We start from the raw sequence: 16,437 nt of genomic DNA on the forward strand, positions 1-16,437 counted from the left end.
CTCGTCTGCCCCCTTCCCATCCCCCTGCCCCACGGTGCCGAAGGAGGGAGAGGACCCCGGGCCGAGCTTTGCAGAGAGCAGCGGGTTTAACGTAGCTGGTTCTAGATCACCCCGGGGCCTCCCGGCACAGGGGGGCCCGCTGCGGCCTCGGGGCCTCCAGGGGTTGGGGCCGCCGGGTCGTGACTCTCCTCTTTGCCGCCGGAGCCCGGGGAGGTGCCGAAGAAGCCGGGGAGGGTGAGGAGGAGGAGGCTGCCGGCCACGAGGAAGGCGCCGGCGGCGATGAAGGAGACCGTGTAGTTCCCCATCAGGTCCCGCAGCCAACCTGCAGCGGAGGACGGTTGGGTGACCTCACCGCCCGCCATGGGGCACCTAGAACCTAGGGCTGTTGAGTGACTGAGAACGTGGAGGTCGAGGCACCTAGAGCCGCATGAACAGGTGGCCAGAACGGTTGGGTGACCAAGAACATGCGACATAGCCACGCCCACAGCAACCTCCTCAGCCCTCCCTTGGGCTAAGACAACGCTTGGGGCATCTAGAACCAGGAACAGCCAAAACCCAGCACCCCTGGGGGGACCTTGCCCTTGTGCAGCCTCGTTCTAGGTCACCCAACCCCACTGTATGTCATTGGTGTTTCTCGATGACCTAAAATGATGGAAATGAAACCCGAGACCAGGTTTTAGGCGCACCAAGTGCTTGGTTCTAGGTCACCCAACCCCGCCATGATCCATTCCCCACCTGGTGAGCCACGAGGGTGGGAAATGCACCCCCCAGTTGGGTTCTAGGTGCACCACGTGCCTGGTCCTAGGTCACCCAACCCCGCCATGATCCACCCTCTCCCAGGGAGCCACAGAGGTGGGAAAAGCCTCCCCCAACCAGGCTCCAGGTGCGCCACGGGCCCGGTTCTAGGTCACCCAACCCCGCCATCATCCCCCCAGCAGGACAGAGGCACGTTGGGGCAGGAAGGGAGGCTTCCAGCGGGCCGTACCGGCGAGCGGGGCGCCCAGCAGCGAGCCGAGGCTCTCGAACATCTGCATGAGGCCGATGGCGTGGAGGAGGCGCCCGGCGCCGACGATCTCGGCCACGGCGGAGAACTGGAGGGGCACGACAGCGCCGGCGCAGAACCCGTAGCCCAGCGCCAGGGCCAGCAGGCCGGCGTAGGAGGTGCCCAGCGGGAGGAGGAGGAGGGCCAGCCCCGTGAGGAAGGCCCAGGCGAAGAGGTGCCGCAGCAAGCGGGCGCCGGGCCGGGCGGCCAACCAGCCGGCGAAGACGCGGCCGCCGCCGTCGGCCGCCGCCGCCGCCGATGTCACCAAGGCGGCCCGGTACTCGTCGCAGCCCAGCTCGCGGGCCCGCCCCACGGCGTGGACGTAGGGCACGTAGTAGCCAGCGTCCACCAGGACGAAGGCCAGGACGTAGCGGACGAAGGGGCCGTGGCGGAGGAGCCGGGGCGGCGCCGGGCGGCACCGGGGCCCCCGCGGTGTTGCCGCCTCGCCGGGGAGCACCAGCGGCCGCAGCAGGGCCCCCGTGGCCACCAGGTTGAGGGAGATGGCGGCCAGCAGCAGCAGGGCCCCCCGCCAGCCGTAGGCCTCCATCAGCAGCTGCGCCAGGGGCCCCAGGGCGAAGGAGGCGACGCTGGCGCCCGACACTGCCAGCCCCGTGGCCAGGGCCCGCCGCGACGTGAAGTAACGGCCCACGGCCGCCAGCGAGGGCGTGAACACCAGCGCCCAGCCCAGGCCTGCGGGGAGAGCGGGCGGTCGCCGGCACCCCGGGGCCTCGCGCGGCGTGGTCTAGGTCACCCAACGGCCCCTTTGTGGTCCTGCCTTGGCTGTTGTCCTCGCAGGTTCTAGGTCACCCAACGGCCTCCTTGCATCCCTGCCTTGGCTGTTGTCCTCGAGGGTTCTAGGTCACCCAACGGCCTCCTTGCATCCCTGCCTTGGCTGTTGTCCTCGTGGGTTCTAGGTCACCCAATGGCCCTTCATGCCCCTCCTTTGGCTGCTGGCATGGCACGTTCTAGGTCATCCAGCTCCCCTAGCTGGATGGACCCCAGTCCTTGGGCAATGTCCTGGCATGTTCTAGGTCTCCCAATGGCCCTTGGTGGCCTGGCCCTTGGATGTCATCGTGGTATGGTCTAGGTTACCCTACTCGCCTTGCTCCCAGCCATTGGCTGTTGGCACGGCACGTTCTAGGTCCCCCAACGGCCCCTGGTGCTCCTCCCTTGGCCGTTGTTGTGGCACGTTCCAGGTGACCTAAGCTCCCTTGTGCCCCAGTCCTTGGCTGATGTCCCACACGTTCTAGGTGCCCCCAGTCCCCTTGCTCCCCAGCCCTCGCCCACTATCCTGGTGCTGTTCTAGGTCACCCAACGTCCCTTTGCACCCCGTCCTCCAGCCAACGTCCCACAGGTTCTAGGTCACCCAACTCCCTCCGCTCCTGCTCCCTCCTCCAACGTCCCGGCACATTCTAGGTGACCCAAGGGCCCACCACCACCTCCCCGGGCGCCGTCCCAGCAGCCCTTGCTCCCTACCCGCCAGCAGCCCCACGCTGAGGTAGAGGTGGGCCAGGCGGGTGGCGAAGGCGCCCAGGAAGAGCCCCAGCCCCGAGAGGAAGCCGCCGGCCATGACCACGGGGCGGGTGCCGAAGCAGGTGCTCAGGGTGCTGCCCAGGGGGCCTGGCGGGACGGAGGGGCTGGGTAAGGGGCATCCCAGTGCCCCTTATTGGTGGGACTGGGAGCCTGGGGGGATTTGGAAGAGGGATCCCAGTGCTCCCAGTGCCCCAAGTTGCCCCCAGTGCTCCTTAGTGGTGGGATGCGGACGTGGGCGAATGGGGAGGGGGGATGCCAGTGCTCCCAGTGCCCCTTAGTGGTGGGAGAGGGACCTTGGGGAATGGAGAAGGGGGACCCAGTGCTCCCAGTGCCCCCCAGTTGCCCTAAAACCCCCTTACTGGTGGGACAGGGATCCTGGGGCAATGGGGAGAGGGGTCCCAGTGCTCCCAGTGCCCCCCCCGGTGGCCCCAAATCCCCCTTACTGGTGGGATGGGGAGCTCAAGGCAATGGGGAAAGAGGCTCCCAGTGCTCCCAGTGCCCCCCAGTTGCCCCTTTGTGCTGGAATGAGGACCCTGGGGCAATGCAGAGGGGGCTTCCAGCGCTCCCAGTGCCCCCCGATGGCCCCAAATCCCCCTTACTGGTGGGATGGGGAGCTCGGGGCAATGGGGGAAGGGGCTCCCAGTGCTCCCAGTTGCCCCAAATCCCCCTTCCTGGTGGGATGGGGAGCTCGGGGCAATGGGGGAAGGGGCTCCCAGTGCCTCCCAGTTGCCCCAAATGCCCCTCGCTTGTGGAACAGGGACCCTGGGGCAGTGGGGAAGGGCGCTCCCAGTGCTCCCAGTGCCCCCAGCGGGTGCTCACCACCGAGCTGGAGCACGGCGATGCCCAGCGAGGCCACCCAGGAGACGCCGCCGGCCGGCGCCCCGAAGGCCCCCGCAAAGGCGGCGACGAAGACGCCGAGCGAGCGGATGACGCCGAAGACGAGCGCCGACTGCACGAAGGCGCCGGCGACGACGGCCCAGCCCCAGCCGCCGTCCGGGGGCCCCGGCGCCCCCATGGCCTGCGCGAGCCGCCTGCCACCGGGCGCCCGGGGGGCCCAGGAGTCCGGGATGAGGGACCCCCGGGCATCCGGGCCAGGGGATTCAGGCGTTTGGGATGAGGGGCCCAGGAGACCGGGACGAGGGACCCAGGAGTCCGGGATGACGGGCCCAGGCGTCTGGGACGAGGGGCCCAGGCGTCCGGGATGAGGGACCTAAGCTGGCCATGATGAGGGACCCGGGAGTTCAGGACAAGGGGCCCAGGCGTCCGGGATGAGGGACCTAAGTTGGCCATGACGAGGGACCCGGGAGTTTGGGACGAGGGGCCCAGGCGTCCTGGTCACGGGACCCAGGCATCTGGGGGCCCCGCTCTAACCCACCCCTCCCCTCCCGCCGGGGTCCAGGCCCAAACCCCCGCCCAGGAGAGGGGCCCAGGCGTCCGGGCCACGTGCCCCCCCCACCCCGAGCGGGGAGGGGCCCAGGCGTCCGGGGCCCCCGTCCCTACCTGGCTCAAGCGGAGGCTGCGGGGGGGGGGGGACGGTGGCTCCCGCTGGCCCCGGGCCACCAGCCCTGGGGGAGGGGCGGGGGGCGAAGTCCGGCCTGGCCGGGACGCCTGGGCCCCCTGGGGGGGGGGGCAGAGGGGAGCACCCGGACGCCTGGGTCCCTGTGGGGGTGGTGGAATGAGGCCTAGTGGTTAGAGCAAAGGGCCCGGACGCCTGGGTCCCTGCGGCGGTGGGGGGGGGAGGTCACCCGGACGCCTGGGCCCTCTCGGCCCCTGTTAATGATCCACCCCCCCCCCCCGTTAATGATTCCTCCTGGGGGCAAAGGGCGCCCGGGCCCGGCCGGGGGGGGAGGTAGGGCGCCCGGACGCCTGCCCCCCCCCCCCGCGCCCCCTCCCCAGGAGGGGCCCAGGCGTCCGGGGGGGGGGCCCCGCCCGCGGCCGCCAGGAGACGCTGGAGGACCGAGCAGCGCCCGACCATAGAGCGCGCGGGCGGGAAGGGACCAGAGGAGGGCGGGGACTCGGGCGCGTCTCCACGGCAACGGCGCAGCCGCACCATAGAGAGGTGCCGGCGGGAAGAGCCCCGCGGGGGAGGAAGTTCCGGCGCGTTGCCATGGTGACGGCGGGGCCTTGGCGGACTAGGCCGCGAAGCCCTTAAAGGAGCCCAGAGCGGGCTGTGGGGCCGGACGCCTGGGCCCCCTCGTCCATGGGGGGTGCGTGACTCCTCCCCCCTCCCCACCAATGGGCCCAGGCGTCCGGCTCCCCCCCCGCCCCCATCCCGCTCTGCCCGGCCTCTTGCCCTGAGCCAAGATGGCGGCGCGGGCAGCGCGCCCGCCCGCGCGGGGCATGCCGGGGCGGGACGGGGGATTCCCCAGCGCGTGCAGCGGCGGCGGGCGCCGAGCGGGAGGTACCGGAGCCCCCGGACGCCTGGGCCCTTCGGGGAGGGGGGACGCCTGGGCCCCTCGGGGGGGGGGCTTAAAGGGCGAGCCCCGGACGCCTGGGTCCCTTTTGGGGGGGCTGTTTAATGGGGGAGGGGAGCGTCCCGGACGCCTGGGCCCCTCTCGGAAGCCTGGGCCCCCTCTGGGGCTCTGTACTAGGGGGCGTCTCGGACGCCTGGGTCCCTTTTGGGGGAGGGGAGAGCCCCGGACGCCTGGGTCCCCTTTGGGGGGGGTCTCGGACGCCTGGGCCCCTCTCGGACCCCTGGGTCCCATTTGTGGGAGGGGAGGGTCCCTGATGCCTGGGTCCCTTCGGGGTCACCCGGACTCCTGGGTCCCCTGGGGGGGGATTCGGGGGGGGGGGGGTCGCTTCTTTCCCCCCCCCCAAACTTGCCTAAACCGCCCCCCCTGCCGTGGGCGGGGCCAGGCAGAATTTGTCCAATCCGGGCGGGTTTTGCCTCATCTCTCCCCCCCCCGCCCTGCAGAAGAGGGGGGCGTTGCCTGGCAACGGGGGCGGGGCCCGGGAGAGCGGGGCTTCCGGAGGCCACGCCCCCATGTGCCCCCCCCCCGGGGACCCAGGTGTCTGGTGGTGGGGGGGGATCCTCTCTCTCCTCCTCCCATTCCTATGGGGGCCCAGGCGTCCAGGATCCCCATCCCCAGGGGGGCCCAGGCGTCCGGGTGCTGCTGCTCTAACTGTTCTCTCTGCTCTCTCCGCAGGGGGCCCAGGCGTCCGGGGCCTTGCTGTGACCTCTAGCGGCTGCTGCCCCCCTTCCCTGCTGAGGGCCCAGGCGTCCGGGCGCCGCCCCCATCACCGAGGACCCAGGCGTCCGGGCGCCGCTGCCGAGGGCCCAGGCGTCCGGGACGGCCATGGCGGAGGAGCTGGAGCCGCTGCTGGAGGCGCCGCTCTCCGAGGGCTTCCTCGACCTCTGGAACATGTGAGCGAGGGGCCCAGGCGTCCGGGGAGGCGGCGGTGGGGGGGGCAGGGCCGCCTCGGCGACCTCTGACCTCCCGGTGTCCCCCCCCCAGGCTCCCTGATAACATGCACTCGCTGCCCCTCCCTGATGAGCCGCCCCCCTGGGTAAGTGCCCCCCCCGGGGGCCCAGGCGTCCGGGAGATACCACCTGCACCCTGCCCCGGGGGCCCAGGCATCCGGGGAGAGGCCCCCGGGAACCCCCCCCACCTCCCTTCTCCTGGGGGGCCCAGGCGTCTGGGTGCCCCCTCCCAAAGGGACCTAGAAGCCCCCTCCCAAAGGGACCCAGGTGTCCGGGAGACCCCCCCTCCTTCTCCCGGGGGGCCCAGGCATCCGGGAGCCCCCTCCCAAAGGGGCCCAGGCGTCCAGGAGCCCACCCCACCTCCTTTCTCCTGGGGGGCCCAGGCGTCCGGGAGCCCCCTTCCAAAGGGACACAGAAGCCCCTTCCCAAAAGGACCCAGGCGTCCGGGAGCCCCCCCCCACCTCCCTTCTCCCAGGGGGCCCAGGCGTCCGGGCGCCCCCCAGCGAGGTCTCAGGTGTCCGGGCAGGCCCGCGTGGGGGGCCCAGGCGTCCGGGTGCCCTGACGCTGCCCCGCAGGAGCCGTCGGCCCTGGCGCTGCCCCCCGCGGTGCCCACTGCGGCGGCGGCGGTGGCCCCCCCACGGGACCCCGGCGTCCGGGCCCCCCCGCTGGTGCCCTCCACCGAGGACTACGGCGGCCGCTACGACTTCCGCCTCGGCTTCCTGCAGTCCGGCACCGCCAAGTCCGTCACCTGCACCGTAAGCGGGCCCAGGCGTCCGGGGGGGGGGCCCAGGCATCCGGGGGGGACCCGGGCGTCCAGGGGGGGCCAGGCATCCGGGAGGGGGGACCCAGGCATCCAGGGGAGGGATCTTTGTGTCTGGAATGGGGACTTGGGTGTCCAGGCCAGGGCCCAGGTGTCCGGGAGGGGTCCTAGGTGGGTCCCAGCTGTCCCGGAGGGGACCCAGACGTCCGGGTGGGTCCCCAGGGGGTCCCAGGTGTCCGAGTGGCCCCCCAGCAGGCCCCCAGCGGGTCCCAGGTGTCCGGGGCGGGGGTCTCGGGCGTCCGGGTGGGGGTCCTGGGCATCCAGGCAGGTCCCAGGTGTCCAGGACGAGGGTCCCAGGCATCCGGGTGGGTCGCAGGCATCTGGGTGGGGGTCCCAGCGGGGCCCAGGCATCCGGGCGGGGGCTCAGGTGTCCAGGACGGGGGTCCCAGGTGTCCGGGTGGGGCCCAGGCATCTGCGGTGGGGGTCCTAGCAGGTCCCAGGCATGCGGGTGGGGGTCCCAGGCATCTGGGTGGGTCCCAGGCGTCCGGGGCAGGTCCCAGGCATCTGGGGTTGGGGTCCCAGGGCATCCGGGGGGGTCCCAGGCGTGTGGGCAGGGGTCCCAGGCCCCCAGCGGGTCCCAGGCGTCTGGGGTCGGGGTCTCAGGGCGTCCGGGTGGGTCCCAGGTGTCCAGGGCGGGTTCGGGATTGGGGTCCCAGGGCATCCGGGATTGGGGTCCTAGGGTGTCTGGGGGGTCCCAGGCGTCCGGACAGGGGTCCCAGGCGTCCAGGGGGGTCCCAGGCGTGTGGGCGGGGGTCCCAGGCCCCCAGTGGGTCCCAGGCATCTGGGGGTGGCTCCCAGGCGTCCAGGATTGGGGTCCCAGGGCTTCCGGGGGATCCCAGGCTTCCGGGGGGTCCCAGGTGTCTGGGGGTGGGTCCCAGGCGTCCGGGATTGGGATCCCAGGGTGTCTGGGGGTCCCAGGCGTCCGGGATTGGGGTCCCAGGCGTCCGGGGCGGATCCCAGGCGTCCGGGATTGGGATCCCAGGGTGTCTGGGGGTTCCCAGGCGTCCGGGGCGGTTCCCAGGCGGCCGGGATTGGGATCCCAGGGTGTCTGGGGGGTCCCAGGCGTCCGGAGCGGTTCCCAGGCATCCGGGGCGGTTCCCAGGCGTCCGGGCAAGGGGCCCAGGCGTCCGGGCGCTGACGGGGGCTCGCGCAGTACTCGCCGGAGCTGAACAAGCTGTACTGCCAGCTGGCCAAGCCCTGCCCCGTGCAGGTGCGCGTGGGGGCCCCGCCGCCCCCCGGCACCCGCCTCCGCGCCGCCGCCGTCTACAAGAAGTCGGAGCACCTGGCCGAGGTGGTGCGTCGCTGCCCCCACCACGAGCGCTGCGGCCCCCCCGGCGACGGTCAGCACCCCCCCCCGGCGGTGGGAGCGGGGTGCTTGGGGGGTGTGGGGGGGGTCCGGGGGCATCGGGGGGTGGTTGGGGGGGTCCGGGGGCATCTAGGGGGTGGTTGGGGGCATCTGGAGGCACTTGGGGGCATCAGGGGGGTGGTTGGGGGGGTCTGGGGGCATCTGGGTGGTGGCTGGGGGCATCGGGAGGCACTTGAGGGCATCGGGGGGTGGTTGGGGGGGTCTGGGGGCATCTGGGGGGTGGTTGGGGGCATCGGGAGGCACTTGAGGGCATCGGGGGGTGGTTGGGGGGGTCTGGGGGCATCTGGGTGGTGGTTGGGGGCATCGGGAGGCACTTGGGGGCATCGGGGGGTGGTTGGGGGGGTCTGGGGGCATCTAGGGGGTGGCTGGGGGCATCTGAGGGGTGGTTGGGGGCATCTGGGGGGTGGTTGGGGGGGTCTGGAGGCACGTGGGAGCATCTGGGGGGTGGTTGGGGACATCAGAGGGGTGGTTGGGGGGGTCTGGGGGCAATTGGAGGCACTTGGGGGCATCAGGGGGGTGTTTGGGAGCATCACGGGGGTGTTTGGGGGTATCTGGGGGATAGTTGGGGGGGTCTGGGGGCATCTGGGGGGTGGTTGGGGGCATCGGGAGGCACTTGAGGGCATCGGGGGGTGGTTGGGGGGGTCTGGGGGCATCTGGGGGGTGGTTGGGGGCATCGGGAGGCACTTGAGGGCATCGGGGGGTGGTTGGGGGGGTCTGGGGGCATCTGGGTGGTGGCTGGGGGCATCGGGAGGCACTTGGGGGCATCGGGGGGTGGTTGGGGGGGTCTGGGGGCATCTAGGGGGTGGCTGGGGGCATCCGGAGGCACTTGGAGGCATCAGGGGGGTGGTTGGGGGGGTCTGGGGGCATCTAGGGGGTGGCTGGGGGCATCCGGAGGCACTTGGAGGTATCAGGGGGGTGGTTGGGGGGGTCTGGGGGCATCTAGGGGGTGGCTGGGGGCATCCGGAGGCACTTGGGGGCATTTAAGGGGTGGTTGGGGGCATCTGGGGGGTGGTTGGGGGGGTCTGGAGGCACGTGGGAGCATCTGGGGGGTGGTTGGGGACATCAGAGGGGTGGTTGGGGGGGTCTGGGGGCAATTGGAGGCACTTGGGGGCATCAGGGGGGTGTTTGGGAGCATCACGGGGGTGTTTGGGGGTATCTGGGGGATAGTTGGGGTCTGGGGGCATCTGGGGGGTGATTGGGGGTATCTGTGGGGTAGCTGGGGGCAATTAGAGGGGGTCTGGGGGCAACTGGGAGAAGTTGGGGGGTCAGGAGGGTATCACAGGGGTGGTTGGGGGCATCTGGTGGCACTTGGGGGCATCTGGGGGGTGGTTGGGACAATTGGGGGTGTCTGGGGGCAATTGGGGGGCTCTGGGGTAGCTGGGGGATGTGTTAGGGTGGTTGGGAGGGATCTGGGGGCACTTGGGAGAATTTGGGGGGGCCAGGGGGGTACCAAGGGGGTGGTTGGGGGCAGTTGGGGGATGGCTGGGGGCATCTGGATATTTGGGGGTACCTGAGAGTATTTGAGGAGTACTCAAGGCAGTTGGGGGGGTACCTGGGGTTACTTGGGGGGGACTTGGGGCAGCTTGGGGAGTATCTGGGGGTACTTAGGCAGTACTTGGGACAGTTTGGGGGTATTTGGGGGGGGTACTCAAAGCAGCTTGGGGGGTACCTGGGGGTACTTAGGGAGTACTTGGGGCAGTTTGGGTGTACTTGGGGGTATTTGGGGGGTACTCAAGGCAGTTTGAGGAGTATCTGGGGATACTTGGGGGTATTTGGGGCAGTTTGGGGGGGGTATTTGGGGAGTATTTGAGACAGTTTGGGTGTACCTGGGGGTATTTGGGGGGTACTTGGGGCAGACAGAGAAATATTTGGTGGTATGGGGGTGTTTGGGGTGTATTTGGGAGTACTTGGGACAGTGTGGGGGTATTTTAGGGGTAGTTTGGAGTATTTGAAGCAATCGGGGCAGTATTGGGGGGTACTTGGGGGTCCTCGAGGGTCCCGGGGGGTCCTCGGGGGTACCGAGGGCTCAGGACCCCGCGCAGGCCTGGCCCCGGCCCAGCACCTCATCCGCGTCGAGGGCAACCCCCAGGCCCGCTACCACGACGACGAGACCACCAAGCGCCACAGCGTCTCGGTGCCCTACGAACCGCCGGAGGTACCGCCGCCCCGGGGTGTAGTGCTGCCGCCCCGGGGACACCCCCCCGCACCCCCGAACCCCCCCGGACACCCGGCCCCGCCGCCCCCCCGCGCCCCTGACCCCCCCGGACATCCACCCCGGTACCCCCGAACCGGCGTCACCCCCACCTGGGGAGGTGTTGGGGGGCTTGAGGGGGGTGTTGGGGTTCCCAAGGGGGTTTTGGGGTCCCTGGGGAGGTTTGGGGGGGTTCTTGAGAGTGTTTTGGGGCCCTGGCTGAGTTTTGGGCGTTTCTAAGGGTTTTGGGGGGTCCCTGAGAGTGTTTGGGGGTTCTTGGGGAGGTTTTAGGGTTCTTGGGGAGGTTTTGGGGTTCTTGGGGGGTCTTGGGCGTTCCTGGGGGTGTTTGGGGGCTTAGGGTGGGCTTCTGGGGTCCCTGAGAAGAGTTTGGGGGGTTCCAGGGGGTGTTTGGGGGCTTGGGGTGGGTTTTGGGGGTCCTTGAGGTGGGTTTTGGGGTCCCTGAGGAGAGCTTGGGGGGTTCCTGGGGGCGTTTGGGGGCTCAGGGTGGGTTTTTGGGGTCCCAGAGGTGGGTTTTGGGGTCTCTGAGAAGGGTTTTGGGGGTACCTGAGGGTGTTTGGGGGCTTGAGGTGGGTTTTGGGGTCCCTGAGGAGCTTCGGGGGTTGCTGAGGAAGCGCAAGGAGAGTTTTGGGGTCCCTGGGGGGGTCAGGGGGTGCCCGCCCCCCCTAACAGCCTCCCCGCAGGTGGGCTCGGACTGCACCACGGTGCTCTACAACTTCATGTGCAACAGCTCGTGCATGGGGGGTATGAACAGGCGGCCGATCCTCGCCATCCTCACCCTGGAGGACCCCGGGTGAGGACCCCCGGATGCCTGGGCCCCCCCGGATGCCTGGGCCCCCCGGGACAGGGGTGGGGGGGTCCCGGACGCCTGGGTCTGCCAGGGAAGAGGGGCCTCCCGGACGCCTGGGTCCTCTGGGGTGGGGGGGAGTAGGGTCCCCCGGACGCCTGGGTCCCCAGGGATACAGGGTGGATCCCCGGACGCCTGGGTCCCTGGGGGGGCAGGGGGGGGTGGGTCCCGGACACCTGGGTCCCCCCAGACACCTGGGTCCCCTGAGGGTGGTGGTGGGGGGGGGAGCAGATCTCCAGATGCCTGGGCCGCCTGGACGGGGGGGTGTGGGGGGGCAGATCCCGGACGCCTGGGCCCCCCGGACGCCTGGGCCCCTGACGGCCGCCGCAGGGGGGAGCTGCTGGGGCGCCGCTGCTTCGAGGTCCGGGTCTGCGCCTGCCCCGGCCGCGACCGCAAGACGGAGGAGGAAAACTTCCGGAAGAAGGGCGGGGCCAAGGGCGGGGCCAAGCGAGGTGAGGGCGGGGCTGGGGTGGTGGGGGTGGGGCCCTGGGGTGAGGGCGGGGCCAAGAGCTGGGGGCGGGGCCAAGGTGAGGCCAGGGGCAAGGGGAGGTGGGGGCAGAGCTGAGGGTGGTGTGGGTGGGGCTAAGAGGGCAGGGGCGGGGCTAAGAGAACCAGGGCGGGGCTAAGGGAGGTGGGGGCGGGGCCAAGCAGCAGCAGGGCCCGGGGGGGGGGGTAGAGTGGAGGGGGCGTGGCTAATTTGTGGGTGGGGCCAATGGAGCCTGGTGGGGAGGAGGTGGGGGCGGAGCCTGGTGGGGTAAAGGGGGAGTGGCCACAAAGAGGGTGTGGCCTTGGTGGGCGGGCTCCTGAGGTGTGATAAAGGGGAGGAGCTTGGGGAGGCGGGGCTGGACACCTGGGCCCCCCGGGAGCAGGGGGTTCCTGGACGCCTGGGCCCCCCGGACGCCTGGGCCCCTGGGAGCAGGGGGGGTTCCCGGACGCCTGGGCCCCCCGGACGCGTGGGTCCCATCCTCCCCCCCCAAGCACTGACACCCCCAGCTGAGGCCCCCGAGAGCTCCAAGAAGCGGGTGCTGAGCCCCGACGCTGAGGTCTTCCTCCTGCAGGTGCGCCCCGGACGCCTGGGCCCCTCTGGGCGGGGGGAGGGGCTCTGGGGGGGGGGCAGCGGCCATGGGGGGGGCAGTTAGGGGGAGTGGAGGGGCCATGCAGGGTGCTTGGGGGGGGCCGTGGGGGATTGGGGGTTTCCATGGGGCAGTTTGGGGGTTCAGGGGGCAGTTTTGGAGTCTGGGAGCCATTTTGGGGTCCGGAGGGGTGTCAGGGGGGTCCCAGGAACAGTTTTGGGATCCTGGGAGCCATTTTGGGGACTGGAGGGGTGTTTGGGGGTCTCAGGGGGGCAACTTGGGGGTCCAAGGAACCATTTTGGGGTCCAGAGGAGTGTTGGGGAGTCCCAGGGGCAGTTTGGGGAGCCGTTTTGGGGTCCGGAGGGGTGTTGGGGGGGTCCCTGAGGGCAGTTTGGGGTTTGGGGAGCCGTTTTGGGGTCCGGAGGGGTGTTGGGGGGGTCCCTGAGGGCATTTTGGGGGTCCAGGAGGAGCTTGGGGGTCCTCATGGGGCAGTTGGGGAGTCCGGGGGGGGGTTGGGGGTCCCCAATTTGGGGGGGGGTCTCAGACACCTGGGTCCCCGGGAGCAGGGGGTCCGGGGAAGGGGGTTCAGGGTTCCTGTGGGGCAGTTTGGGGATCCCGGGGGGCAATTTGGGGGTGGGGGGGATTTGAGGGGGGGGTGTCCCCATGGGGGGGGGGGCAGCTCCCGGACGCCTGGGCCCCGCTGATGGCGCCGCAGGTGCGGGGCCGCCGCCGCTACGAGATGCTGAAGGAGATCAACGAGGCGCTGGAGGCGGCCGAGGGCGCCGGGCGCCCGCCCAGGCCGTGAGTCCCGGACGCCTGGGCCCCCACGGGCGGGTGGGGGGGGGGGAGGGGAGCTCCCGGACACCTGGGCCCCCGGGTGGATTGAATGGGGATCTCTCCCTGGATGCCTGGGTCCATGGGTGGGGGGCAGCGGGTGGGGACGCCTGGGCCCCTGGGGAGCCGTGGAGGGGCGGGGGGTGGGTGGGGACACCCCCGGACGCCTGGGTCCTTTGGGGGGCTGGGTGGGAGCTGGGACACCCCCCTTCCCGGACACCTGGGCCCCCAGGGGGTTAGGGGGCTTCAGGGAGCCTCCCCCGGACGCCTGGGCCCCCCAGGGGGTTAGGGGGCTTCAGGGAGCCTCCCCCGGACGCCTGGGCCCCTGGGTGGCCATGGGGGAGCGGGTGGAGGTGCCCGGACGCCTGGGCCCCCGGGTGGTGGGTGGGTGCAGGGCTTCTCCCCGGACACCTGGGCCCCCCAGGGGATTGGAGGGGGGGCAGGGAGCCTCCCCGGATGCCTGGGCCCCCGCTGACCCCCCCCGTTCCCCCCCCCCCCCAGGGTGAAGGCCCGCCGCGAGCGGGGGGAGGGGCCGCTGCCCCACTCGGGCAAGAAGCTGCTGGTCAAGGGCGAAGCCGCCGACTCCGACTGACAGGCTCCGCCCCCCCGCGCCTGGCCACGCCCCCTGCCGCGCAGACCACGCCCCGGGCCGGGCCGGGCCACGCCCCCCTCCCTGTGCTCACTGCTGCCCCTGTGTGGCTCTGTTCCTGCCACGCCCCTGTGCCGTTAAGCCACGCCCCTGCCCTCTTAGCCACGCCCCCGCCCTCTTAGCCACGCCCCTGCCTAGCTGTGCCCCTTGCATGCTAATGTTCCACCCTAGCCCCGCCCCCTGATGCTAAGCCCCGCCCTCCTCACTGCTTCGCCCCCCCCCCCCCGCAATGTTCTGTTCCTGCCCTGCTGTCCCTGCTGGCTCCGCCCCCTGGGCGCGAAGCCCCGCCCCCTCGGCGAAGCTCCACCCCCTGCACTCCCCCCCCCCCGCGCGATTTTTTTAAGCTTTTTTTATACAATAAACTGCCTCGTTTTGTACCGCCCCCCCCCCCCCCCGAACCCCGTGGGCTTCTGCGAGCGGGGGGGGGAGGGCACTGGGGAGGGTCCCAGTTTGGGGGTCAGGGACACCCCAGTGGGGGGGGGGGGCTTATTTTGGGGGGAAATCCTGTGGTTTTGGGAGGCAGATTTAAGGGGGGAGGAATCCCAGTTTGGGGGTGACTGGGTGCCCCCCCACCCCCATTTCCCCTCCATGTTCCCTGGAGACACTGACCCCTCCCCCCGCCCCGGACACCTGGGCCCCTGGGGATGGCTCCGAGCCGTGCCCCCCCCCCCCAAAGTCCCCGGACGCCTGGGCCCTGCCAAGCCTCAGCCTGGAAAAATTCCTCCGTCCCCTTGGCGCGACCTTGAAACGTGCCGGGGGGGCCCAGGCGTCCGGGGGGGGGGGGGGGCTGGGAACCACCCCAGGGACCCAGGCATCTTCCCCCCCGCCCCAAGGGCCCAGGCGTCCCAGGGGCCCAGGCGTCCGGCCGCCCCCCCCCCCCTTCTGCCCCCCCCCGCAACCATCTGGCGGCTGCAGGGATTAGGAGGGATCGGGGGGGATTTGCCCCCCCCCCCGGCCAGGATGTGGGTCATGGAGGGGGGGGAGGATGTCGGGGAGGGGGGGATGTCTATGGGGGGGGGTGGTTAATTAGGCGTGGGGTGTTAATTGGGGTCGTTAAGGGGGTATTTTGGGGGGGGTGTTAATGGGCCCCTGTTAATTTGGGGGGGGTCTTTGGGGGTTGTTTAATTGGGGGCGTTAATTAGAGGCTGGGAATTGGGGGTGTAGCTGGGGGTGTTAATTGTGTCAGGGTGTTAATCGGGGGTATCTATGGGATGGCTGTTAATTGGGGGTAGTTAATTGGTGTTAATTAAGGGGTAGCTGGGGGTGTTGGGGGCTGTTATCTTGGGGGGGGTCTTTGGGGGGTTAATTGGTGTCTATCGGGGGTTGTTAATGTGGGGGTGTTTAATGGAGACTGTTAATTAGAGACTGTGACTTGGTGTAGCTGGGGGTGTTAATTGGGATGTCAGGGTGTTAATTGGGGGTATCTGTGGGGGGCTGTTTATTGGGGGTAGTTATTTAGGGTGTATCCTTGGGGGTGTCAAAGAGGGGGCTGTTGATTTGGGGGGCTGTTCATTGGGGCTGTTAATCAGGTGTCATCTATGGGGAGCTGCTAATTGGGGCTGTTCATTGGGGTGGTTGATCAGGGGTGGGTGTTAATTGGGGCTGTTATTTAGGGGGTGTCGATTGGGGCTGTTAATTGGGGGGTACTTGGGTGGCTGTTGGGTTAATTAGAGGTGTTTATAGAAGGGGTGTTAATTGGGGGTGTTCCTAAGGGAGCCTCTTTGAGGGGGGGGGTTAATGGGGCTGTTAATTGGGGTGTTGCTTGAGGGGTGGTTAATTAGGGGTGTATATCAGGGGCTGTTAATTGGGGCTGTTTTTTCAGGTGGTATCAGATGGGTGTTAATGGGGGGGGTTCATTGCGGGGGTCTTAATTGGGGGTTATTAGAGGCTGTGAATTGGGGGTACTTATGGGGGCTGTTAATTGGAGCGCTGTTAATTAAGGGCTGTTAATTAGAGGTGCTTAGTTTAGGGTTACCTATAAAGGGGCTGTTAATTGGGGGTGGTTGGGGGTATCTTTGGGGGGGGCTGTTAATTAGACACTGTTAATTGGGGTGTTTCTTGCGGGGGTATTTATTGGGGAGGCTCTTGATTGGACACTGCTAATTAACGGTTTAATTGGGGCATTGGGGGGGCTGTTATTGGGGTGTTAATTAGGGTGGTTTTTTAATTAAGGCATGTTAATTAGTGAGGGGGGCTGAGCAGGGCAGTGTAAATTGGAGCGTGTTAATTGGGGGGGGGGCCCTTAATTGGGGGGGCAGTTAATGAGGATTGTTAATTGGGTTAATTAGGGGGCTATTAATGGGGGGGTGTTAGCTGGGCTTCGTTAATCGGGGTGGGGGATGGGGGGGGCTGTTGGCCGGGTTTTTTGGGGCGCATCCCAGAGATTTTGGTGTCCCCCCCCAGCCCCCTCCAATGACGTCATTGGCTTAGCCCCGCCCCCCCCCCAGCGTGAATGAGGCCGCCGGGCTCGGACGCCTGGGCCCCTTCTGCCAAGGTTGGGGTGGGAAAGGGCCCAGGCGTCCGGGCACCCGGCCCGGCCTCTGCTGCCTAACGAGCTCGTTAGCCTCATTAGCAACCCCCCAGCTCCCCCCGTGGCCTAATTATCACCCCCCGGGGGCCCAGGCGTCCGGGGCCCTTGGCCCA

At 69.4% G+C, this 16,437-nt stretch overlaps 2 protein-coding genes across 4 annotated transcripts; one reads left to right on the plus strand and one right to left on the minus strand.

Annotated features, from left to right (window-relative positions):
• Positions 1–62: 62 nt before the first annotated feature.
• Positions 63–4,448, minus strand: SLC16A13 (solute carrier family 16 member 13). Of its 2 annotated transcripts, XM_064501064.1 has the most exons (4): positions 3,395–4,445; positions 2,519–2,662; positions 986–1,732; positions 63–322 (listed from the first exon to the last, which is right to left on the minus strand). In XM_064501064.1, exons 1-4 carry the CDS (start codon positions 3,588–3,590, stop codon positions 102–104), a joined length of 1,308 nt encoding a protein of 435 aa, XP_064357134.1. In that variant the 5' UTR covers positions 3,591–4,445; the 3' UTR covers positions 63–101. The 2 variants fall into 2 exon arrangements, with proteins under 2 accessions (XP_064357134.1, XP_064357135.1); XM_064501065.1 differs by lacking the exon at positions 2,519–2,662 and having other exon boundaries at positions 3,395–4,448.
• A 410-nt stretch (positions 4,449–4,858) lies between these two features.
• On the plus strand, positions 4,859–14,176 carry TP53 (tumor protein p53). 2 transcript variants are annotated; one of them, XM_064501066.1, is made up of 11 exons: positions 4,859–4,976; positions 5,722–5,939; positions 6,031–6,082; positions 6,572–6,751; positions 7,970–8,156; positions 10,225–10,337; positions 11,075–11,184; positions 11,569–11,690; positions 12,217–12,296; positions 13,027–13,112; positions 13,647–14,176. In XM_064501066.1, the coding sequence occupies exons 2-11, from the start codon at positions 5,872–5,874 to the stop codon at positions 13,735–13,737; spliced, it is 1,089 nt and encodes a 362-aa protein (XP_064357136.1). In that variant the 5' UTR covers positions 4,859–4,976; positions 5,722–5,871; the 3' UTR covers positions 13,738–14,176. The 2 variants fall into 2 exon arrangements, with proteins under 2 accessions (XP_064357136.1, XP_064357137.1); XM_064501067.1 differs by having other exon boundaries at positions 12,232–12,296.
• Positions 14,177–16,437: the final 2,261 nt, after the last annotated feature.

Source organism: Dromaius novaehollandiae, chromosome 32, assembly GCF_036370855.1.
Source record: "Dromaius novaehollandiae isolate bDroNov1 chromosome 32, bDroNov1.hap1, whole genome shotgun sequence".
NCBI lineage: Eukaryota > Metazoa > Chordata > Aves > Casuariiformes > Dromaiidae > Dromaius > Dromaius novaehollandiae.